The sequence below is a fragment of the Chenopodium album genome, chromosome 2 (genome assembly GCF_948465745.1).
Source record: "Chenopodium album chromosome 2, dcCheAlbu1.1, whole genome shotgun sequence".
Classification (NCBI taxonomy): Eukaryota; Viridiplantae; Streptophyta; class Magnoliopsida; order Caryophyllales; family Amaranthaceae; genus Chenopodium; species Chenopodium album.
In genome coordinates, this window is record NC_137835.1 from 13,192,733 (window position 1) to 13,218,744 (window position 26,012).

General features: G+C 35.7%; 1 protein-coding gene across 5 annotated transcripts; it reads left to right on the forward strand.

Annotated features, from left to right (window-relative positions):
- The first annotated feature begins 2,634 nt into the window (after positions 1–2,634).
- Positions 2,635–25,032, forward strand: LOC145596289 (uncharacterized). 5 transcript variants are annotated; one of them, XM_081652630.1, is made up of 27 exons: positions 2,635–2,786; positions 3,946–4,038; positions 4,176–4,296; positions 4,377–4,551; positions 6,203–6,377; positions 10,244–10,372; positions 10,529–10,688; positions 10,875–11,095; positions 12,034–12,636; positions 14,223–14,291; positions 14,434–14,550; positions 14,633–14,878; positions 18,132–18,179; positions 18,275–18,403; positions 18,820–18,984; positions 19,074–19,136; positions 19,229–19,336; positions 19,453–19,536; positions 19,630–19,677; positions 20,592–20,666; positions 21,192–21,284; positions 21,381–21,461; positions 21,556–21,627; positions 23,378–23,422; positions 23,513–23,596; positions 24,370–24,473; positions 24,562–25,032. In XM_081652630.1, exons 1-27 carry the CDS (start codon positions 2,766–2,768, stop codon positions 24,704–24,706), a joined length of 3,474 nt encoding a protein of 1,157 aa, XP_081508756.1. In that variant the 5' UTR covers positions 2,635–2,765; the 3' UTR covers positions 24,707–25,032. The 5 variants fall into 5 exon arrangements, with proteins under 5 accessions (XP_081508756.1, XP_081508752.1, XP_081508753.1 ...); XM_081652626.1 differs by having other exon boundaries at positions 10,529–11,095; XM_081652627.1 differs by having other exon boundaries at positions 4,383–4,551; positions 10,529–11,095.
- The last annotated feature ends 980 nt before the right edge of the window (positions 25,033–26,012 follow it).

Genomic DNA, 26,012 nt, shown 5'->3' on the forward strand with positions numbered 1-26,012 from the left:
GTAAATGCGTTACTGAGTAAGTTTCTCCTCTCGGGTTTCATTTTTACTGATTAAAACTTATTTTTATGGATTCGCTTTTGAATTTTATCGTTGTGGGTTATCAATTTGATTGTGTTTTTACTGATTAAAGTTAATTTTTACGGAATTTGATATTTTTAGTTTGTGGGGTTTTGATTTTTTGTGTAGGATGATTGATGATTGTAAAGTTTAGTACTTGTACTAGCCATTTTTACATTGTTTGTTGTTTGGTTTAGGAGTTTGTTGGAACATTGATATAACAAGAATTATTGGTAACATTCTGTAGTTCTTAAGAAGAATGTTTGTGGAAGGACAATTCAGTATTGAGAATTCAATGATTGATTTCAAAGCTACTAGGGTCTAGGGATAGTCTCAAGAGGAGGTGTTTGCGATTTTTCATTTTGGACAATCAAGAGGATAGTTTGATGATAAAACCTTAGGGATTACCTAAAATGGGTTTAAGATTGGTACATCGATTTATGGTAGAAGATTGAAGTATCATTTTTTCCCCCCTAATGATACAGTTGTAATAGTAGAATATCAATCTTTTTGTTCTTTTTTTCAAATAATACGAAGTAGTTACATATATTGTTTTAGAATGTCCAGAAAAAGTTTAAATCCAATGTTTTGCTGACAAGGTGTCACAAGAACACTGAATATTATTGGGAATTTATGTAACAATAGAAGTGATAATGATTATAATGAAAGGAGGCTAAAATTTCTACTCTATCAATCAATCTTCTTTTATTCTAAGGTTTATTGTGAGAATTGTTTGCCTCGAGATCAACTTGTTTGTTTAAAAGAATTAAACTGGAGTTTGGTAAGGTTGACTGATTCACTTGTCAAGCTACTTGTGCCCTGTGAATTTAATTTCCAGGATGCAGGTTGTCCTTCTCCACATAGGAATCTCTTTCTTAATTAATGCTGTATTTCCTAAGAGGTTACTGCCAAATTGGAGCAATGGAGACAAAGGTTGGAATCTAGAAGATTTAAGCTAAATCAGAGTAAGACCGAATATTTGGTATGCCGCTTTGGTACTCAGAGGGGGACAAGCGATGATGTGGTGAGTTTGGATGGAAAGTTTTTGACCATGAGTGTTTTAAATATCTTGGGTAGATCATTCAAAAAAATGGTGACATTGATTAAGACGTGACTTATAGGATTAAGTTGGGGTGGCTTAAATGGAGAGCAGCCACGGGAGTGTTATGTGACCAAAGCATTCCCTTAAAGCTGAAGGGAAATTCTACGGGATTGCCATAAGACCAGTGTTGCTCTATGTTACCGAATGTTGCGCTCCTAAGATATAAGATGGAGGTTACAAAAATGCGCATTTTAGTGGATGTGCAGGAATACTCTAAAAGATAGAATTAGAAATGAGGTTGTTTGGAAGAAAGTAGGTGTGGCAGGCATTGCACACAAATTAAGGGAAATTCGTCTACGTTATGTAAGACGGAGGCAGAGGGTGCGCCGATACAAAGAGTTGGACCATAGAGGGATTAAACGAGGGAGAGGGAGACCGAAAATGATTTGTTTGAAGGAGTTAGGAAGGATATGATGTATTTGGATTTGCATGAGGATGAGGCATTGGGTCGTAAGGGATGGAGGAAGATTTTTGTCGATGACTACATGGAATAATCACTTTTGGTTCATTTTAGTTGACCCCACTTATGGGATTAAGGCTTTGATTGTTTGATTGATTTCTAAGGAGGGTTCTTATACTGGTGGATGAGGTGTAGAGGCATGATTCTCTTTATTGTAAGAAAGGTCTTCATAATTCTTGCTTATGATTTGTGTAGGATTGCTTGTAATTTTAAAGAAGACTAGGAGCTTCCTTGTGGCAGATTGTTTAATTTTATTCCTAAGGGATAAGGTGAATTGGATTTTATTGCAGTGTTTAGAAACATCTCCTGATTGTGTAAGGTAGCTTTAGCAGTTTCTGTTAAATGGAATTTTCTTTGCACAAGGTGATTAAAGTCTATGTGGTCTCCAAGGGGGTGAGATGCTTTTTTTGATGGGCTGAAGCCAAACTAGGAAGAGTTATGGAGAACTATTTAAAAATGCAATGTTCTCATTATTAAGACTTTGACTGATTCCTGCTGATACAAAATCCCTCGATTTCCTTGTCTCCTTAAACTAATTTCTAGAATGACCTTAGATGACAGGCCCACGTCTGTTCTTCACTAGTGGACTTGTAAACTGCTGCTTCCAATTTCACACACCCCCCTTACCATTTGTATTCAGGCCCACGTCTGTTCTTCACTAGTGGACTTGTAAACTGCTGCTTCCAATTTCACACACCCCCCTTACCATTTGTATTCGTCTTCTCTTTGCATATTCCTGATTTTTTGAGGGGGTCATTCATGCATCTGTCGTTAAACTCTTTTGCGTTTGCTAAGGTTAGTGAGCTTGAAGCAGATTCTGATTTTGTTGCTTTTTTGGAAAAAAGAAAGGCTTTAAGTCCTTTTTATTTTCTTAGATTGGGCATTAAAGGTCTTAGCACTTTCCTTTTTCTAAGATTGTATTTTCTTTTACCTTCCATTTTGTCTAGATTTTCACTCTCTTCTTTCTAGAAATATCAATCTATCTGATGTTTTCATCTGGATTCTAGGGTAATTGGTGAAATTGGGTTGAGGCATTTGGAGGTTTTACCTGAAATTACAACTGCACTGTTGACTGTTGTTGATGATGATACTCCAGCAGTGGCCCGGCAAGCTATTACATCTGGCACTAATATATTTTGCTGTACCATGGAGAAAATAGCATTACAGGTAATCTCGTGTGACATATGATCCATTAAATTTGTTTGCTGAAAAGTTGAATCTGTAATTGTGTAGGATTTTAACATCATGTTGGTGGGAATATAGTGACCCGCACAGGAGAGAGGGGGGGGGGGGGGTTGTTAGTTTGACCCAGTTATGGCTGATTCTGCTAACCGTGTAGAGGTGATGCCTTGAGGTTTCCCATGTCACTGCTGAGAATGTGAGTGAGCTTGAGACTTTTTATAGCTTAATATGCTGCATTTAGGTATGTGAGCCAAAATGCGCTTGAGGCTTTGAGCACGCTGAATTGGCTTGGCTCATAGATTTGTAAGAGTTCAAGCCTGGGATTGTCTTTCAGATGATGCATTTAGGTATGTGAGCCAAAATGCGCTTGAGGCTTTGAGCACGCTGAACTGGCCTGGCTCATAGATTTGTAAGAGTTCAAGCCTGGGGTTGTCTTTCAGATGACTACTTAGAAATTTGTGTTTGTAAAATCTTCCTAGTATAGGTTTTCCGATTGTCCTGCACTTTATTCACCCCCCCCCCCCCCTTTTAATGATTGTTATTTCATCAAATTCTATTTTTTTTGCTCCTTTCATTAAAGGGAACAAATATGCTATTGCAAAGCTTTCTTAGGAGAGTGATGATATAGCATTCCAAATTTTAGGTTAGTTTTTAGTACTCCCTTTGTTCTTCTTTCTTTCTTTTTAAAAAAAAATCTTCCCACTTTCTATTTTTGATATGTTCTTTTTTTTTTTTCATCTTCCTACTTTTGCTTTATTTTTTTTTTTTTTATATTAAAGATAATTTCCACTTCTATCACTCCTTTCCCCATCACTTGGTCCATATTAAATTATATAACAATACCTAAACAACTTTTTATCTCCTACCTAAAAAGTAAAAAAAAAGGGACTCACCTTCCACTTACTACATTTTATATGAACATTAAGTAGGAAGATTTAAAAAAAAAAAAAAAAACAGAGGGACTATGAATTATCAATGCCTGTGTAGGAGGGCATGAATTTAATGTGATTCCAATTTAATATGATGTCAATTAGCTTAAACTTATCCCTGGATGGTTCGTACCATTTTCCTTACAAATGTTTTTCGTCTTCTAATCAATTTGCTTCAAGAATGTTCTCATCTCATCTTATTCTGGCAAGTGTAGGGGCTAAATGCAAGCAAGTTGGATGATTCGCTTGAGTCAGCGTGGGAGTGGATGCTGAAGTTGAAGGAAAAGATATGTTCAATAGCTTTTGAGGCATGTTACCTTGCATAAAGTTCTTCAGTGTTTTTTCCAATTGTATATAATTTTTTAAAAATAAGTTCTCAGTGCTCTTATTAGAAATAAAAAAAATCATTCATTTTTTATGTATCTGATGAATGCCTGTATTTCAGTCTGGAAGTGATGGAAAACGATTGTTGGCTCTGAAATTTGTTGCAGCCATCATTCTTATTTATACTCCAGACCCCAATGGTGGTACTGAGCTTCCATCTCATCTTATTAGTGATGGTAATGGTATGGATCATAAATCAATCTAGCAATTAGTATGTACTTAATGTTTCTTGTTGATATTGTTATTAAGGGTCTAATTTTAGCTTTAGGTAAGGAAGCAGGGTTCAGTATCTCATGTGTTCGTAGAGGGCATCCTCTTCTGAAGCTTGGGGATCTGTCAATTGAAGCCAGTCAAAGTTTGAGATTATTGCTTGATCAGCTTCGCCTCCCCATCGTGAAATCGCTCAGCACCTCCATGGTGGTTGTGCTCATTAATTGGTAAGCTATACCTCTCTAATGAGTTCCTTTTTTGCTTGGAAAATGATGTAAGGTTGCTAGTCTAGAAGTTTAGTAGCTCCCTAGCTAATACCCAAGTAATGCTTGGTGTTTTCTATTTTGGTCTTGAAGTTTAGTAATTCAAGTTTTATACCCGAGCCGTGCTTTTATTTGAATACATATATGAAAAAGAAATGGCATTATTGACTAAATCGATGTACAAGAAAGCTCTAGGTGCGATAAGGCCATATAAGTCTTGCTGCACCTAGTCGCGCCTTAGGTCTCCATCGATCTGCCTCAGTAGAGTGATTTGCACTAAATTTAAAAATTAAATATATTTCGAGTTGCAAGGGGGGGGGGGGGGGGGGGGCTTACCTTGCTTTCAAAACTAGCTGCTTCAGCTTCGACTGATGTGCGCCTTTGGTAGTTGGTTGCATCTGAATGGTGCGCTTTCTGGTGCACCTCATGCACTTCTTTGAATTCATCTCATCTAGATCACAAAGCGCTCTACCCCAATCATCTAGCAACTAGGCGCTCTTGAGGTGTGCTTTTTCATACACTCCCCCTAAACTCTGATTTCCAATATCCTTATTTTATCAGTTTTTACTTAAATGACAATAGTAACTAATTTATTTGATTTCTAATGCTGTCATTTACTAAGTGTGGACTCAATTACCCTGATACACCTATTAAATACTTTGTTAAACGGCCTTCTGTTTTTGAATAAAACCTGGGTATTACTAGATGAGATTTTTTAACATTCACAAATCTTTGGATTTTTAGTCCAACAGGAACAGCTGTCAATGCAATGACTTTTTAATTGTTTGTTTAAGTATAGCTGTATCTAAGCACAAGAAGAAGGCATTATTTTGGTGTTGTATTTTGCTTTAAGCCTTTTACAACTCCTATTAGCAAATGTTCCTGCCCTGAACTTGCTTTACTCTTCAAAGTAATAGTGATGCCTTTTTCTCCCCAGAGTCAACTGCAGGAAATACTTCAATTTTGTGAATGATAATGGGGTGACTTTAATTTTTCTGGAGAAACGCTGTGGTGATTGACGACTGCAGTAACACGGCTGTGGAACATTTTACCATCATCTTTAGATGTTAGATCCTTTGTCAATTGCCTTGGGTCAGTAGTCTTTTATTCTATTTTAAGTTTACTTGCAGGAAGCACAACAATGATGGGAACTTCCCATTCATGTAGTATTGAATTATATCTGTAAACTGTAATGCAAGGCTTTACATTTATTGTTGTGGGGGAGATTGTGGCAAATGTTCAAGTGCCGTGTTAGTGTTACACACATCTTTTGTTGTTGTTGTTGTTGGTGGTGGTGGTGGGGGTGGTGGTGTGTTTGTGTGTGTAATCACAAGTGTTTCAGCCTATCAAATGATATCACTGTCTTTGAATTGTTAGAAAGATAAGTGATGTCATAGTCACCAGAAAATAGATCCTCTTAGGACAAAATGGAAAACATACTATCAGTTCCTATTGCAAAAGCCTTTTTTAAGACCATGAGACCATGACCTTCTGATTGATGTCATAGTCCAAATATTTAGATCTGTGTCCCAAGTTTTCTTCCTTTCATTATCTTGGGATCCTCATGATTTTTTTTCTGACTGTTTGGTCTTACTTATTATATATTCTTTACCAGTTTGTCAGCCATTGCTGTGAAGAGGCCATCCTTCTATGGACGAATTCTTCCAGTCCTTCTGGGTCTGGATCCTTCAAATTCTGTTATCAAGGGGTTGCATGCTTATGGAGTACAAAATGCTTTAAAGAATGCATATCTCTCTTGCTTGAAGTGTGCACACCCTAGTGCTACACCGGTATGATCTTTCATCTTCCTTTTTTGCGCTGTTTCTTATGTAAATAAAGTTCTGATTACCTTGGTTGTTAGGATAGTTGTATGAAGACTGTCTACTTAATTTGATGATAGGGTTGATAGATTTACCTTGGTTGTTTAAGTAACTGTAAGATGACTGTCTACTTAATTTGAACAATACACATTAGATAATTAAGAGTCATAATTTTGACCCTTTGTATATTTACTCATTTTTTTCTTTCATAAATCAACTTTCTTTGGTCATCTGCTATCTTTATCTTTAGGTATGTGACACTTTCTAGTCGTACTTGACCTGTTATTAATTTTCTTATTGAAAGTGGCCTCACTGGATTGGGATTAGATATTCTATTTTGTGTCAGGTATAGATGCTTGAAGCTGGCATAGCAGTGAATGACTTGCATGTGTATAAGAGAAAGTTTGTTTTTTTGGTATGAGTTTGGAATTGCAAATGAAGCTGAGGTGGTATGGGTTTAATACCATGTGTTTGGTTATGTTTGGGAGTGAATATTGTTACTTTATTTGATATCTGATAATTTGGTGCATTTGGTATGAGCCATACCCACCTTCCCTGTAGGTTGAGCCTTTGAGGTATGGGTTTAAAAATTAAAACTTTGTTAAACAAACCCTAGGTATGGATTTTAGCCATTCCCTTTTTGTGATGTTAATACCTCCGAAGTCCTAACTTCTTGACAGCGATGACATTATAAAGGAATTACCAGTTATTGGATGCCATTATCTCCTTAAAGCACCTGCACTCTTATTTTATCTTGAGAAGGAAAAGAGTCAACTTTGTACAAAACCAATATTGCAGGTTTTCTCTAAAAAAAAAAAAAAAAGATTATAGCAAGTGAAGAAAAAAAAGCCTACAAAAATTACAAAGAGTAGAAGAATGTAAAAAATTTTGAAGATTGAATAAAACGCTAACTATTCTATTCATAAAGGCTATAGCATCTCTTTGCCTGAATTTTGCACCTAATTTGCGCCATAATTAGAAAAGAAAAAAAAAACTAATAGCGTTAGACGAAGAAGAAACGTTTGGTGATGCCTTTCTAGTGATGGCAAAGTGTGGTGATTGTTTTTCATTATTTTTCTCGTTTCCCTTTCTATTATAGCTAGGGTTTGTATCCAGAGTGGAATAGAGTCATAATCTTAGGGGGATGGTGGGTATGTGATTCTTGGTAGTTGGGGTGGAGTTAGAAATTTCATGGTATGAGATTCTAAGGCAAGAAAGTTCAACCAAACAATGGAACGTATTCTAGCTCAATTTGAATCCATTCCAAAAACTCTGACCGAGCTCTCTGTTAATTTAAAGGTCCCTCAACTAAGTTAATAACATCATTTGGTCATTTTGCAACCACCACTATAATGAGAATTGAGATGATGATGTTTCAATTGGGCAAATTGTTAGTCACCTTTCCACAATTTCTTATATGAGATGAGCTACACCATTAGTTGACGGTGTGAAAAATTTAAAATGAGGTTGTCAATAATCCCATACATGGACTTACTAACCATTATGAGATTACTGACAACGTATGTAATTATGTATGGGGTTACTGATGGAGGGATAGAGCTACCTACATGCTTAATGAAGCTACTTGTAAAACTTTAGAGTAGTTGCTGGAATTAATTTAAAGGGGTTACTAATTATGTCACACGGCTCACACCACCAATTGGGTGAAAACCAGCTGGTCACTTTATGACCTTTTGTCTTAACATGTTTCCCTGGACCTAGATCTTTGTTACTTTATGACAAATGTCTTGGTTAAATTTTTTTACCTCTTCCGGTTCCTCTCCCTTTTTGAGCTTTTGCTCCAATTTACTTTCAATTTACCAAGATGTATAATCTAAATGCTATCTTGTTTTCTCAAATTATCTTGCCACTACATTTCCCACAAAGCTGCATAATACAGCTGGATCACGTTTTCCTCATGGTCTTGAATGATGAAGCGCCAGACCGATTCATAATCACTCAATAACGCATCATCAATATTTTCTTATACCGTATGCCACATGGAGGCACCAACTGTTGTCAGCGCTGTTGGTCTGGTCCCTCTTCTCCCATGTTTCTTAATGTTAAGTAAATTAAAGACTGTAAGGTAGGTCTGCAGTTTTTCTCTTCCTTGCTCCAAAACTAGACAATCCTTCTGTTGCATGTCTTCTGAGCATTAAGACTTGGGGGGATTTTATTTTATTTTATTTTATTTATTTTTTTTTTTTTTTTTGCCCTTGTTTGCACATTGTTGATATCTTGGTACATACTCCCTCTGTCCCTTTATTTTTGCCCCATAGCCATTTTTTGGGTCAAACTTTAAAACTTTTGATCATATATTACCGTTAATCTATGCAAGATTGCATAATCCTGAGTTGTCTTGTTAGATTCGTCGCATTGTACATTTTATTAATATCACATTTGTATAATTTTTACGTTTATGGAAATGAAGATATAGACGTTTTAAGATGCGTCTTGAAGACGGTGTTTGGTCAAATGGGGCAAAAAAATAGGGATAGAGGGAGTAGCTATTAAGAGAGCTGAATGAAAGAACATCATAGAAATTAAGTGTGAAAAAGTTTCTAATGCATTCACTGGCTCACAGCAGATTCCTTTCTTTGCAAATTGCGCCACATTACTTTGTTTCTGTAAATCAAGCTCTCATCCGATGTCTGTTCCCACTAGAGTAATCTCAGAATTGTGATACAAAGATACACGTTTCATGGATTCATTCCGTGGGATTCTGGCTTTGCATTGCAATCATTTGGCCCCATGTTGAGTCAGTAATTTCAGTCTGGTCTTAATTTGCAGTGCTTAACATATCACTATAAGTTGCAGGCTAAACTGACCCTTTTTGTGCATTTAATATTCATTAAAGCTGATTGGGATCGTGGGCCTTGCCTTTATGTTAACTATCACTTTCATTGATCTAGTCACTGCAATCATTCTTGCACCATCCATTGTCATACGCTTCAGAAAATCAACCTGACGCTTCCTGACCATGGATTTGATCCCTTTTTTCTAGAGCTGCAATATTTCACACGACACGACCGAAACCAGCTCGACACGAACACAAAGTTACTGAGAGAAAACACGAAGTCGACACGAAACAAAATTAACCCGAACATGACCCTTTTAGATGAAGTGGTCAAATTATGCATTTATTTTACATTTTACATAGTTTTTGATAGGTTTTATGAACAACACGAAATTGACATGAGACTAAACACGAACACGCACGACACGACTTTTTTCAAGCTCTACTTTTTTTCCCATGTGTATTTCCTTTAGCAGATGAGCTTGAATCATGATGTCAATTTAATTGATGTGACTACCAGAATTCTCTCTCTCTCTCTCTCTCTCAAACACACACACATGCACGCACCCCCCCCCCCCCCCCAACACACATAAACTCTGCTATTTTTTTCACGGAGCCTAAATTTATAATTATTACCTTGCCATGCTCCACCCTAGGTCTGAATATACTTGGATAGAGTGTGTCTCCTTTGATTTGGTAGACTTGAGGATGCTGATGGATTAGAATCTTTGAGCTTTAGGAGAGTCAGTTTGTAGCTGCATATTTATTTTGACTCTTATGAGGAGGCATCCACTAGTTCCATTAGGCTTTCAAAGTTTGCTGCATCATTTAATCATTCTGCCTACATTTTGTGATGTGATAAATGAGTATACCTTCATAGGACATCGGAGATTGTTTGCTATAACTTGCCGAGTTGTTGACTTATTTAATGTTGTAATTGTTACCAATTGGACATTCAAGTTGCAGCGGGACAAATAATGAGAGTTATTCTATTAAAACATTATGCTCTTTTAGCTCATGATATCATTGATTTCATCAGTGGCGGGATCGATTAGTTGGTGCTTTGAAGGAAATGAATGCTGGGCATATGGCAGAAAAAGCCCTTGAAAGCATGTGCAGTAACAATGGAAATGTGAAGGAGGAAAAGGCTGAGCTAGTTGCTGTTAAGGTATTCACTCTTGGATTATTTGAACTGAATAAGATTTTTCTTTTTTAGATGAGTAACTTTTTATGTAGCATTTGCTTGAATGTACCAGTTTTACATATAAGAAAACTTAGATAATTTGTTCAAATTTGCACCAACTTATCCTGAGGTATCTGACAGGAGGAGCAGTCACTTGAAGTCCATGATCCAGTGCATAATAAGGTGGGTAGAAAAAGATCCAGTGACCTGGAAGTTGGTGACAGGAATGAAGATGATGATACACCTGGAAAACGTGCCCGATCTATGCACAGTGTATCAGAGGAGCTGAGTGATAAGTCAGGTGATCTTCGTTCTTCTGTCGAAATTAAGTCTGATTCACCTGGGGTGGCAAGTGCATCGAAAGATGATGATTTGGGGCCTGTACAGCAACTTGTTGGGCTTTTTGGTGCCCTGGTTGCTCAAGGTGAAAAGGCTGCTGCATCTTTGGAGATACTTATATCAGGTATCTCTGCTGACTTACTTGCAGAGGTGGTTATATGGAACTTGAGAAACCTTCCTTCTACTTGCCCAAAGGCTGAGGGAGATGAAGAACTGCAAGCAAATTTGGGTTTGCGTTACAATAAAGTTGATACTGATACCCCCTTTGACCAACTTTCATCATTTTTGACAAATGCTGTTCACTGTAGCAGTTCCGAGCTCATATCTGCAGCAGCTGATGTCAAACCACCAGTGTCACTTGACATTGAGGCAAGCATCTATATTTTTCATGTTGCATCTTTTTAGTCTCAAAGATGTGATGTTGCAGGCCCCTTTCCCCAAATATATATATATATATATATATATATATATATATATATATATATATATATATATATATATATATAAAGTTTGATCAGTGTACAAGTAATGCTTTGTCACATTTATTGGAAATTTAGCTTCCTGATCATACTTTAAACTAGGAGATAACTCCAGCAGAACCACTATGAAAAAGTACCAAAGGGAAATTTAGCTTCCTGATCATACTTTAAACTAGGAGATAACTCCAGCAGAACCACTAAGAAAAAGCACCAAAGGAAAATTTAGCTTCCTGATCATACTTTAAACTAGGAGATAACTCCAGCAGAACCACTATGAAAAAGTACCAAAGGGTAAAAATGGCTGGAGCAATGACAGGCTAAGTGATGGGGTTCATGAAGGTAATGCTTTGCTTTGAGGGCAATACCGTGTTTGTTGCTATATGACTAGTGGAATTGGGGTGTTCTGGGATTGTGCTGTGTTTGTAGCCTGTTTGTGGTTGGTTGCACCTGGGTTATTTTCCCACTTAATCAAAATTCCTCTGTATCTTGTATGCAGTCTTATAACTTTTATCGTGATGTAGTTTTGTTCTATGAAATTATCTTTTATCGAAAGTAGTCCAAAGGGAAAGTAGTCTGGGACTCTGTTCCACAAGGACTCAAGACAGCCATTCCTAAAACCTGCATTTTTGTTACAGATTGTATATATGCTCTTTTCCTTTCTTTTGTTTACACAAGTATATGCTCTTTGTTCACTAATGTTATAAAGAACTATTTTTCCTGTGTACTTTTTTTTTTGGTACAAGTTTGTTTGTTTTTTTTTTTTTGTAGGAAATATATATTATTTGTTCTCTAGTTTATTTGAGTTTCGTGTCTTCCCTGAATTGACAGCATCCACTTCTACAAGAAACTCATGCTATGGATGTTGCTGATAACATTGTGGCATGTGCTACGTCAAAAAGTTCAACTGAGCTTGTTGATTCAGATATGCCATGTGCTTTTGCTTCTGGTAATCTTTTTGAAGTACCCAAAGGGTCAGCTGTTGCCTGTGAGTTTCAAGATATGGGACCTTCAGATAATGCCATTCCGGGCTTGGATAATGCTCATAGCGATGGATTCCTGGACACTGTTGCTTCTTCATCGTTTGCCTCCACAGATCGGGATGATGGCAGCCAAGATCAAGTTACAAGTGTTGGGAAAAGTTTAAAAATAGAATCACTTCCATCAGTGTCAACTGAGAAGTCTGAGGAACTTAGCTCTAAAGCTGCTGCAGCAGATGCAAACATAGGGATGGCCTCTACAGCTAGTTCCCTTGGGCCAGTTCACCAGTTTGTCTTGCCTAAGCTCTCAGCACCTGTGATAGACCTTTCTAGCGAGGACAAGGATAAGCTTCAAAAACTGGTATTTTTGCGCATTGTGGAAGCATACAAGCAGGTTGCTGTCTCTGGAGGTTCACAGCTTCGATTCTCTTTACTTTCTTATTTGGGAGTTGAGGTAATTATTATGTTTTATAATTTTAATGCTTATCCTTCAATTAAGGTGCTTTTGTATTTCTTATTTTTAGTGATGGGTTTGTTCCTCAGCAAACATTATTATAAAACATTTCATTTGCGGATTTGAATTAGTCAGTTAGTAGAAAGTGTGCAAACACGTTTTTTTTTTTTATTATTTTTTTTTATTTTATTTTAAATAATTTATCAACATGAAAGACAGCAAAGAACTATCAAACTGTAAGGTTTCAAAATTTTCCTCTTGGGTGAATCATATTTTCCCCTTTACGCTGATTGAACTGGGAAATTTGATATCCAAAGGATCTTTCAAATGATTGCGTTATCAAGAGCCTTCATTCAAGTCCTTGCATGATAAATTATCCTTTTTCTTGTAAAAGTTAAATCACTTCATTTACTAGTGCATGATCTGGTATGATTTCAGATAAAGAAGTGATGTTTTATAAAGAGAGAACTTCTGTCCAGGAAAAGAGGAATTTTTGGTGTCATTCTAAAGGATTTTGGGGTGTAAATTTGTATAATGGCTTTCTAAAATACCTGGTTTTTAAAGTTTCTTATTCTTCACAAAGAATCCCAAAGCCGTAGTTTAAAGTAAACTTTTTTTTTAAAAAATCTATCAAGTTTTCTTATCCAGACAAAGCATTTAGTTTTGAAGATGAAAACTAATATTTAGGGCCTTTTTCTATACGAGAAATTTTTATTACAATAAAATGGGAGTTTTGGGACCAAAGTGTACTAGATATCGAGGGAAAAGAATAGAAGGATTCCTGCTTCACAATACATCAGAATGATTAGGGAACTCCTCATGAGGCCATGATTCTGAGACCAAAGTCCAAAGAGAAGTTAACATCAGCATTACAGCCCATTAAGATGTCAGATTATTCCCTAGTATGGAATTTAGGTCATTCATTTCTAACTTAAACTTTGATATAGTAAAGAAGCAAAGTAAACTATTTTATTCCTCTTGTTTTGCCTTCCAAACTGCATACTTATACTGTATGATAGCGGAGTAAACCAATAGAATTCTACCAAACCAAAAAAATCCTATCACCTTTGAAGATGTGTGATTGACTTTCCTTTTTTCTATGTCAGAACTCATAAGCGTTTTTCACTACGGTGCAGCATCACTATTTTCTAGTGGACTTAGGCTTTTGATAATTTCTACCTCTGTGAATATGGCTGGATTAATTAACTTGTTAAAGCTCAAATTTTATGTATATTTACTCATTAACGTTTGGTGAGAACATTATCTTTTTTTATTTGCTTAATAGACCTGGATGCTAAAATTAATATTGTACTGCCTTTTGAAATGAACTCTTTAAAACTTGGTGTATCCTTCTGGCTACCTTGAGGATGGTTATTTTTTTTTTTGGGTGATGTGTTAATATTAGAAAAGCAGCTCCATATCGAATATTAGAAAATCTGAGAGAAGAATAGTGATGCTGGAATGAAGCAGATAAAGATGCTGTGTTTTGAATTTTTACGGCTTTTAGTCAGGTGTCCCTTTGGGATTCACTACTATATGTGACATTTTCTGTGCTTTGACCTAGTTTCCCTTTCTTCCTTCTGCAGCTCTCATTGGACCTTGACCTTTGGACATGTCTACAGACACACATATTGTCAGATTACATAAACCATGAGGTGATGTATATTATTTAATTTGCTGCTATTGACGTCATGTTGTGTTTGTTTCTATGATATTTGTTTGAGTTTCTTATGATTGTTTTGAAATATGATTGTCCAAAAATATGCACTACATTAACTGAATCATGCAATGTTTTAGGGACACGAGTTGACATTACGTGTCCTCTATCGATTGTATGGGGAGGCAGAAGAAGAGCGTGACTTTTTTTCTTCCACAACTGCTTCTTCTGTATATGAAACTTTTCTTCTAAAAGTGGTGGGTATACAATCCTCTACTTTGTCAATTTCGTTCCATTGGACATATATTCTTTGTGGTAAGTTGTTGAATATCTATGCAGGCAGAAACACTGAGAGATTCTTTCCCACCATCTGACAAATCTTTGAGTCGTTTGTTCAGTGAAATTCCATATTTGCCCAAATCGAGCCTTAAATTATTGGAATGCTTGTGTTCACCTGAGATTGGAGATAAAGATGAAAAAGAATTGCACAATGGAGATCGGGTTACTCAAGGTCTCAGTGCTGTGTGGAGTTTGATAATGCTGAGGCCAACTCTCCGTGATGTGCTGTTGAAAATTGCTTTGCAGGTCTGTGTTTTTATCATATTTAATGATTTTATGTAGATGTCATTCTCTAATTGAACCATGATCTAAATGTAAATGTTGATTGGAAAAATTTGTGTTCATTGAGAAATTAGCTGTGGTCGGGGATGCTGTATGAGAAATCATCTCTATTTTCCCAATGTCTACATAGATGTGTTATCATTCTGATAGATCATCCTTTTCTTTTAAGATATTAACCCTTGAATCCCTAGAGGCATGAAATAAAGTAATACGCTAAAATATAACCTCATATGCCAGAGATTCAAAGATGACCCTATGGTCTTGTTTGCACATTTTTTTTGGATGGAAATTGACAACGTTATTAAAAATAAAAAATAAAAAATAAAACCTATGGCTATGAACCTTCCTCCTCTTCCTCAGTCTTCACTTATGGTCAAAAGCATGTGAGCATGTGGCAGCCATAATAGCTTGCATGGACAAATTTAGAGGGGATGCAATGGGTACAACTGCAACACAAGAAAATCTCAATATACAAGGGTCATTATTGGAGGGGGGGGGGGAATATCCAAGAAAATCTCAAAATTTAAACTTTATTAAAAAAAAAAAAAAAAGGAAATTTTGTCTAAAACCACCCGCCAAATTCTTGTTTTTGTCAAAAACCACCCCAAAAAAATATGTTGCCTAAAACCACCCAAATTCAAATTTACACCAACAGGATCAACTTTCCGGCATTGACTTTGAATTCCGGCGTTGACCAGGGGCACGTGACAACCACGTGACCCCCCTCCCTTTTTCTTTTTTTTTTCCCTTGAATTTTCTGTCTATTATTGACCACCACCACCACCACCACCAGCCCCACCTCAGAACCACCGGCTCACCCAACCAACACAAAGACCCCAACCACCAACCTACCCACCACCACTCCCACCAGCACACATAACTGCACACCACCACCGACACCACACACCACCACCGATACCACACACCACCACCATTCCACCAGCCCCCACCCCACACTACCAGCTCCACTTCAAACCACCACCTCACCCAACCAACACAACGACCCCAACCATCAACCTACCCACCACCATTCCCACCGGCCTCTTCCCCACCGTGACACACAACCACACTCCACCACCAACACCACCACCACCACCATCCAAAAATTATTGCGAAAAACCAAAATTAACCCATTAAAACGAAAATCAACCCCAAACAATCGAAAATTAACCCAAGAAACGAAAATAAGCCCATAAATAAGAAAATTAACACAATAAAATCGAAAAATACCACACAAAAAAATCAAAACCATTAGATCTAAAAAAAAACGATAATTAACCAACAAAAATTAAAGAAAATATATAAATATACAATTATCTAATAATATTTATAAATTAAGATCACAATTACATAAAAAATTAACTAGATCTACAATCTAATCTAAATTAAAACAAGATCTACAAGAGATAGTAAGTTATTGCCTCGCGACGGTGGTTGCCTTGTTGGTGTTGCGCCGTTGTTGTAGTTGCGGTTGACGATGTTGGTTGTTGGCTTTGTTGTTGTTGGTGTTGCGGCAATTGTTGTTGTTGCGGTTGATGTTGGTGGTGGTTGGTTGATGTTGTAAGTGTTGCGCCGTTGTTGTTGTTTATGGTTGTTGATGTTAGAGAAAAGAGGAGGGACAAGGAGAAGCTAGATGAGAAAGAGGAAGGAGGACCAAAGAAGGAGAAGAAGAGGAAAGAGAAGAGAGAGGAGAGAGAAATTCAAGGCAAAAATGCCCAGAAAATTCAAGGGAAAAAAAAAAAAAGAAAGGTGGAGGGTGTCACGTGCTTGTCACGTGCCCTGGGTCAATGCCGGATTTTGAAGTCAATGCCGAAAAGTTGATCTAGGTGGTCTTAGACAACAAAATTTATTATTTGGGTGGTCTTAGGCAACATATTTTTTTTTTTGGGTGGTTTTTGACAAAAACAAGAATTTGACGGGTGGTTTTAGACAAAATTTCCAAAAAATAAAAAGGATTTGAAACTACTGAAGGAGGAAAGATTGAGAGAAATTATGAAAGACAAGGTATAAAAAATTAAAATCACAATGCCATCATGCATGAAATCAGTGAGGAGCTTTGAAGTGTTTGGATTATATGCTGTCTGTCTTGTATAATTCCAGCACCAACTAAAAGGGAAATAAAAAAAAAAAAAAGATGATTACATTGCTTCCATTGCATCCCCCTTTTTATAAGGAAATACTAAATTTGTTCAATGCTCCTAGTATGTCTTTTCATTACAAATTTGATTTAACAAAAGAAGAAATATAAGGTGGCCACCATATAATGAATTGCAATGGGAATTATATAGAGAATGAATAATGAAACTATCACGGTCTAAAATGAACAATAAAGTGGAGAATTTATCATTTAAAATAATAACAGTTATATATTACAATATAATTCTTATATTTTTGGAGAGAGTATTATAGCAAGTGGTAATTATTAATTGTTTCTGGGATAAGCTGTCTAACTAAAAATAAGTGTCCATGGAAACAAGTTAAACCAAAGTGTGCGCAGAATGATCTTATGGAAATGTGTTGTGACTTTAAGAAGTAAAAATCTGGGATAGTATGATTCTCAGCCCTTTAGAAATTATTCTAGCTACCACCATAATTCTTGTAGGATTGTTAGTGAATTTTTTTTATTGTTTCAGAATTATGAATTTTGAAGATTTTTCTAAGAAGTATTTCTTATTCTCCACTTTGTAACTGATTAAAGTTATATATTTTTTTTTTATTGCTATTCAATGAAAACCGTCAAGAAAGGAAATAAATATATTGTAAATGTGCGATAAATTGAAAAAAATATGCAAATTTGTGTAGAGAAGTTGTAATCTGTAACTTTTAATTTGTGTCACAAAAAAAGTAACTTTTAATTGAGAATAGTGATCACAAATCTCACAATGAATAAAACTACCTTTTGGAAGTTGCTTGTTTGACATTTCTTATTAAATTATGAAAGACTATTGCATATGTTAAGGTATGTGAAATGTTAGAACGTAGGATTAAGTAAGAACATGGGTTTAGCAATGCAATAACAGCTTTACCAATTTACTACGAAACTTCTTTTATAGAAGCTAGTGCCTTAGTGATATTGAAATTTATGTAATAAAAGGCTTCTTACTATAGGAACTGGGATCTAATATAGGGGTCGGAAATGATTTAAAATGATGAATCTTTATACGCATTCATTCTGTATCGATATCAAGTCTTCTGATAAGCTTTTCTCCTTCCAAAGAGTGCAGTGCATCATATGGAGGAAGTTCGTATGAAGGCAATACGTTTGGTATGTCGACTATGCTAACAAATAAAGCTTTCTATATGTACTATTCAAGTGCACATATCACTTGTGTGCCTTTTATCTTATTTCCTTTTTTGCAGGTTGCAAATAAATTGTATCCATTACCGTCAATTTCCCTGCAAATAGAAGAATTTGCTAAGGAGAAGCTGCTTACTGTAGAAAATACACATAGTGCAGATGCTGAAAAATCAAGTATTCAATCGCAAAAGGTGTAAATTGCTTTTCAGAACTTGTTCTTTACATAATAATAAGAGGAGACTGAATTTCATTAGATTACCTGCTGGATTTTATTCCTTTTGAATTCTCCCCCCCCCCCCCCCCTTCCACCTCATATACTAATATGTGTCTACTACTCTACTTGAAGGATTTGAGCGGTTGTTTTATTGTTGATATGCAAACTCATATGTGGAGGAGAATTGTTGTAATAACTTGTTTGATCAGTGGGAGGAATATTTTTGAAATTACAGATATATGTTTAAGGGACGATTCTCATGAGAAGGATTTTTCACTCATTGGATGTCTAAATTCAATCCATCCTATCAATTCTCTATTGTTGCATTCCACTTCGTGTAAATTTCAACCTTCTTTTGATGTCCCCTTACCCCCTTGTTTTTAACTTGATCAGAGTCTTGAAATAACTTTGGCTGCGAAAGACCAATCTACAGGGGAAACAATGGCCATAGAATCATCTGCCCATAATTCCCCGCCTTGCACACCTGGAATTGTTGCCAGTACTTCCGTATCTGAAGCACAACAATGCATGTCACTGTATTTTGCCCTATGTACAAAGGTGACACATTTTCTTAGTTGGTTGTGTATGACTTTGTTATCTGTTGTCTAATTGAATATTTTGTTTTTTGCGGCCAACTTTGCTTGCAGAAACATACTCTTCTTCGTCAAATATTTATCATATATAAAAGCTCACCAGAGTCAGCGAAACAGGTGTATTTGGATTTGCATGTAAAATGCTATTTGACTGGGTTATTTATGCACTTTTTAATTTGCTCATTCTTAAACTGTTTGGTTTTGTACAGGCAATTCATAGCCAGATGCCTATTCTTATTCGGACTATGGGTGCATCACCACCTCTTCTTGAGATTATCTCTGATCCACCTGATGGAAGTGAGAATCTTCTGATGCAGGTTTGTTCAGATTTATATTACCTTAGAGACTGATATTTCCTTGCATTTTATCCTTTTATGAGGCATGAGGAACTAAAATGCCCAAATTCTGAGACACATAATTTTCCATGCTATAGGTTTTGCATACTCTTACAGATGGCAGGGTTCCATCTGCAGAATTGATATTTACTATTAAAAAACTTTATGAGACAAAGATAAAGGTATAGTATATTTTTCTTTCTTATCTCTGCTTCTCATAACTTCCATGTAGAATTGGTAATATACTAATGCATCTTTACTTTTGCATGGCACAGGATATAGAGATTCTGTTTCCAATATTGCCCTTTCTACCAAAAGAGGAGGTTCTTTTTACATATATACTCTCTATGTTATTCTCTTTCATGCTTGTTTGTAAATGATACTGTGTAGACATTTGATTTATCACCTGCAGCTTGCAGAGAAAATGCTACTATTTATAGAAATTATTTTCTTAGATAGTTTCTCTGTAGTTACTTGTTGGATACTGTATAGTATTTACCTCCGTTTTTTTTTTTTAAAGTCAACACGTATTCCTTTTTAGGAAGTTTATTTTTAGTTGACACGTTTCCATTTAGGGTAAGTTTTATACCTTGCATTCACTAGTGTACCACACTTGCTTTATCATTCTCTTACCTTCTCTCTCCTCTCCTTAATATGTGTGCCTAAATTGAACGCGTCAACTATATAGAAACGGAGGAAGTAAAATTTCCCTCACCTTTAAGCGTTGTTAGGGATGGTTATAGTATGTAGCATATCATTAACCTGTTTACTTATGTTCACCAACTTCCAGAATTCTAGGTTACCTTTGTGCTGATTGAAGCTACATCTGTTTTTTTTTTTTTTTTTTTTTTTTTTAATGTTGATATATAAATATAGGTTTATTTATTTTACTTACTCAAATAGAAAAAAGGTATATATAATTTACAACATTGGAGATTTGGAGGAAGAGAGGGTCCCAATAATAGTGCTGTAACGGTCTCTCCTTGTCTTTTTGTAATCACCTTTGCGTCGATAATTCACCACTTTTTTCATGTTAGGACCCCCGACTAATGTTATTGTTGCTGTGCAAATACTACCTCTGTTTCACAATAGATGAGACGCTTAGATTTTGTTCACTATTCATCTTGTAACTTTGACTACAGTTTCAATGCCTGCACATCATCATTTTATAGCTGTATTTCTAGGTTTTTGGAGTAGGCAATATTTGGAGTAATCGTTATTGACTTTGTATTGTCAGGTGTTGAGGGTCTTCCCTCATGCTGTTAATCTCCCACAAGACAAGTTCCAGGCTGCTCTGGCACGCTTGCTGCAGGTATATTCTTGCTAATTGTTATTGCCTGTTTGGAATAGTATTCTTCTACTACTACTACTAGGATGTCGATCTGAAAGCAGTAGAAATTTTGTGTTGCTAATTTTTTTTAAGTCTTAGTGTATTATCTCAAGTAAAGATGACGAGGAAGATGACAAAAGTAGAGAGAAGACTTTTATCTTACTCTTTGCCTAAACTGTCAAATTGAACTACCTATATGCTGTTTTTTTCATCCTATTAGAGCCTGGAGGATACGAGTCATGATTTGCTATTCTTGGTAGTATCCAAAGTGTTAACGAGAAACTATTCGCATTGAGAGTTCTTTGTTTCATGGAATCCATTGACTTTTGATTTTGAGTGGGAAAACCATCCTAGCTTAATAGTACTCATAGATTCGGCAACTACTTAAACCATTAGATTCAGCAACTGCTTAAACCATTCTATGGAAGGTTTTTTTTTTTTTTTTTTTTTTTTTGTGAAGAAATTCTATAGAGTATTATATAACCACTTGAATGAATTGTTTTGCAGGGTTCGACTCCTAATCCTGTGCTAACTCCATCAGAAGTGTTAATTGCCATCCACAGCATAGATCCTGATAAAGATGGAATTCCTTTGAAGAAGGCATTTTTCTTGCCACCATCTTTTAATTTTTACATCTGCTTGTGTCTAGATTCCCATCTTAATATGATCTTGCTTGTATTTCCTTTCCATGAACAGGTGACTGATGCATGTAATGCTTGCTTTGAGCAAAGACAAATGTTCACACAGCAAGTAATTGCCAAGGTTCTGAATCAGCTGGTATGTTCTGAACATTCTTATGTTTTCTCTTTATTTTTTTCCCTTATGTTAATCCTGAAGCCTTTGGTTTTGTTTTCCCCTATTCTTCTTGTAGGTTGAACAGATTCCTCTTCCATTGTTGTTCATGAGAACAGTACTACAAGCAATCGGTGCTTTTCCAGCTTTGGTAAGAGGGATATTATTTTTTTCTGCATGCTATGATATTAATATACTTTGCTCCTTTGATCCTCTAGCCTTTAAAGCTATGTTCTATTATGTATTTCTCTAATTTATTTTCTGTTGAAATGAGCAAGCAAAGATTTGCTTCTTTAGTCTGAAACAAAGCTATATAAACTCTGCTGCTTGGCTAGCTGTCTTGATGTGCTTAAAATCTGTTGCTCAAGCCACTTACTGTTCATAATATGTGAAGCTACCCCAAACTTGTGCAATAAATGTCAGGGGCTGGAGAAAAAGATTAATAATAGTATTATTTTAAAAAAAAAAAAATTCTTTTAAGTACACTTCTTGTGCGTCTAATTTGGCTATTTCATTTGTTGATTGTAAGTCTTAGCGAACTCTAAGTCCTGTCTATGTTCCATTGAATCAATTCTCTGATTATTCCTTAATCCCTTGTGAGATGCCGTATTGTTCTTTTAAATTTTTTTCTGCTTCTTTTATCTTATTAGAAAGTTCTTGGAAAGTTAAGGTCTCTTCCATGAGTGCGGTGTTGAAACCGGCTTTAGGCAAGATTAATACTCCCTCCGTCCCTCTTTACTTTTTCCATTTCCATTTTTGGTGTCCCAAATTGGCAAAATGTGCTTCCCATTTCCTTTTATACTGTAATTATCTTCATTAGGCCTTCGTTGGAAAATGTTAAAGACACAAGTAAACTCAAATTTGCCCTAAAATGTACCCACTATGAATAAAAAGTTTATGGGGAACCATATCTCACTAAGTTCCAAAATGACTTAAATGATATATCTCCTTTTTGTCATAGAAAAATTATAAAAACAAAAAAAGGACAACCTTTACACTGTAATCACATCATGTCCCAAATTCCTTAATTTCACATGAAAAAACTCAAAACAATAAAAGTAATGTGGGACAGAAGGAGTACTAGTGATTTGCTCCCACAAAGTGATGACCAAGGTATGCTATTTTTCAAATGTTTGTTTGCTGACTTTCTTCATTTTCAAGTGGCTGAATATTTGTTTGACTATATGTATTAGCATACCTTAAGTTTGATATTGCCTAGCTGCCACTTTCATTGGGAGATACCATTTACCTGTAACTGCCACTTTCATTTTTTACCTTTAACTGTCTCTTTCATATTTCAAGTATTTTGGCTGCGTGAAAATTGCGAGATCATTTGTTGCTTTGATTTAGTACTTGAATACTGTGTTATTATTTATGGTGCATGCTACTGTGTACAAAGTATCAACTAAAACTTAACCATAACAGCCTTTGTTGGATACATTCAGTTACAGGTATATGTTTTCCTCGTGATCTGTTCTTTTTTTTTTTTTTTACTTTTTTCTTTTTTTCTTTTTTGGTGTAGAATGAGCTGCTAGGGTAATTGATGTAGACGGGATTTGATCCTAGGTTTAGAGTACCACCCCTCATGGCTTTAACCAACTAAGCTAGTTAATCTTCCACCCTTATGATATGTTCATGCATTTAGTAAAATCTTGCCACCATATTTTGTTAGATTTGTTACACCACACATTTTAACTGTGAGGCAGGATTTTACATTTACTCATAAATTGAGGCTACATCTAAAAACGTTTTTTTGCCTTAAATTTCAACCAGCTTAGAGTGAGCTTGTTGGTTATTAGTATTAAAATTAGTGTATTACAATGGTTTCCTAGTTTTAGTATTCATTTGCATTTCACTTTGAAAAAGATTACTCTAATTTTTATTATTTTTTCACACTATAGGTGGACTTCATAATGGATATCCTTTCTCGACTTGTAAGCAAGCAGGTAACATTTTCAGCTATAGGTTGCCTTGCTATTTATCTCTGAGTACCTTCATGTTTACTTGAATCTTATGATTGACACATTGTTTAACAGATATGGAAATACCCAAAGTTATGGGTTGGATTTCTCAAATGTGCACAGTTGACACAGCCTCATTCTTTTACCGTGTTGCTTCAGGTACGTCCAATGTTCTGATATATGTCTCTGTGTTTTTTAATGAGCCATCTTTTCTGAGGCATCTTATCTGGGGATCAAGTATATTTTATTAAAACAGAAACAACGATATTTCAATTCAATATGAATTTACTGTTTTCACAGATGAATGAAAACTGAAAACTAAAGCTGCAGAGTTAACAATTCCATTTCTCTTCAAATGCTGGGATCCTAAGTTTTATAGTGCATCTGAGTCCATCTACCTGCTGCTATCCAATAAACTGGGAGGGTAAAAAAAATTACTATTATTATTATTATTTATAATAAAGGCTTTCAGAATTCTTGGCTCTTCCACTCTAAGTTGCCTAATCTTCTTTTGAAAAGAGATTGAAGCTTTTCAGCTCTGGTTGACTTCTTCCTTGTTAATTATTCAGAAGAACAATCCTACTAGGTTTTAGCATTTTTAATTGAGCACATGTACCTTTCAGACTAGCTTGAATCTGGGATCTATAGAGAGCAACTCTTAAATTACTTTTGCTTGTTGCCATTAAGCGCATGGTTGTTTGCAAAGAGATCATTTCATTAGAATCATGCTGTCTGCTTGCAAACTCCTTCAGGACCAGACGGTTTGTGCATGACACTGTTTAATAGTGAAATTAAGTTGTACTTTCTTTGGATGGTAAAATCACATTGACTTGACATAATTTCTGTTAGAAAAATGTTTACAACACATGAATTCTGAATATTTGTGGTGCCTTTGGAGTTTTGTTTTAAATGTTAATACTGTTTTTTTCCAGTTGCCACAAGCTCAGCTTGAAGCTGCTCTAAATAAAATTCCTGCACTCAAAGCACCTCTGGCTGCTCATGCAAACCAGCAGAACATTAAATCTTCTCTCCCAAGGTATGTCGAAAATGATCTCTGTTTTGTGGCACATTTACCTTTTGTCATAAAATCATGGGCTGGTGATTATGATTGCATCTGTTCTCAGGTCTGTACTTACTGTACTTGGCATCGCCTCTGATTCTCAAGCTGGAAGTCAGTCGCAGTCAGCCCAACCTGAGGCTGAGGATGCAGGCAGCTCTGACAAGGATGTCGTCCCAGAGAAAAGTAAAGAATCATCCAGTGGAAGCTAGAGTAACTGGTTGAAGTTCATGTAATTAAGTTAGATTACAATTAAAGCTACTGTCTTATGCAAGTATCAAGTTTAAGCTTGTCTACCTACTGTCTTATGTCAACGTTGAAGTGCATATTATTTGCATGAAGCTGCTTAGAAAATTGATGAACATGAGAACCAAAACATTTGGAAGTGTATCAAATGGAGCGGCTTTGCAAGGACTGCGCATATATTGCACCTGAATGTTGTCTGGTCAGCAGAGGATTATATGCGCTCCATTGTGAAAAGGTTTATAACAAAACAGATATATAATAATATATAATAGGGGTGGATTTGTTTTTTTTTTTTTTTTTTTTTTGGCTGTAGAGAGACCCACAAATGTTAAGTTGTAGATCAAATTTGGTTTTGGGTAACACTAGAGAATTTTATTAAGCTAAATGACATCCATTAATAGGAGTTGAATTAATATCATGTATTTGTATCCAACATACCAGCTGATATATAAAAAGGAAACCGATTCAATGTCTTAACACATAGTCCCTCTGTCCCTTATGTTTTTTGCCCCATTCACTTTTCACGGTCTCCAACACACGTTTTCAAACGAATATATCTCCATTTTTATACGTGTAAAAATTATAAAAACATGATATTAAATATACTATGAGAAGATTCTAACAAAATCTAACATAAATATATTATCACTAATAGATTAATGAGAATTCATGGTCCAAGTTATAAAAGTTTGACCCATATGTTTGCTATGGGAAAAAAAAAAAGTTTGACCCATATGTTTGCTATGGGAAAAAAAAAAAGAAGGGACGAAGGGAGTATTTTAAACGCAAATATATAGATATTGGTTGCTTGCACAACTGCACAAGCATACATCAACCTTTTGCATTCAGTTAGCTCTCTCTCTTTTCTCTATTGTCCCGCCTCCACTATTGTTAGAGACTTTTGAGCTATCTTTAAACATAAAATTATAAACTCAATTTGACCTATGGATCTTAGAATCAATTAACCATTTATACACCTTTTTACTGTTACCTTCGTTTCTTTTTAGTTGCAACAAAGGGATAATTTATGTCTCACAAATAATACTTTTTTGTTGCAATTAAAAAGAAATAGAGGTAGTATTTTGCCAAATCTACCATGCCCCGTCACATATTTCCCATTGTCTCAAAATCAGCAACACATGACTTTCTTCCTCGTAATCACTAGTATCATAGAGAAGCTTGGTTTCATCGGGGAAGTTGGAGCAGGTGGTGGTGACTCATTAACTAATATTCTTTTATTTACAATTCTTTTTTTGACAAGCCTTTTATTTA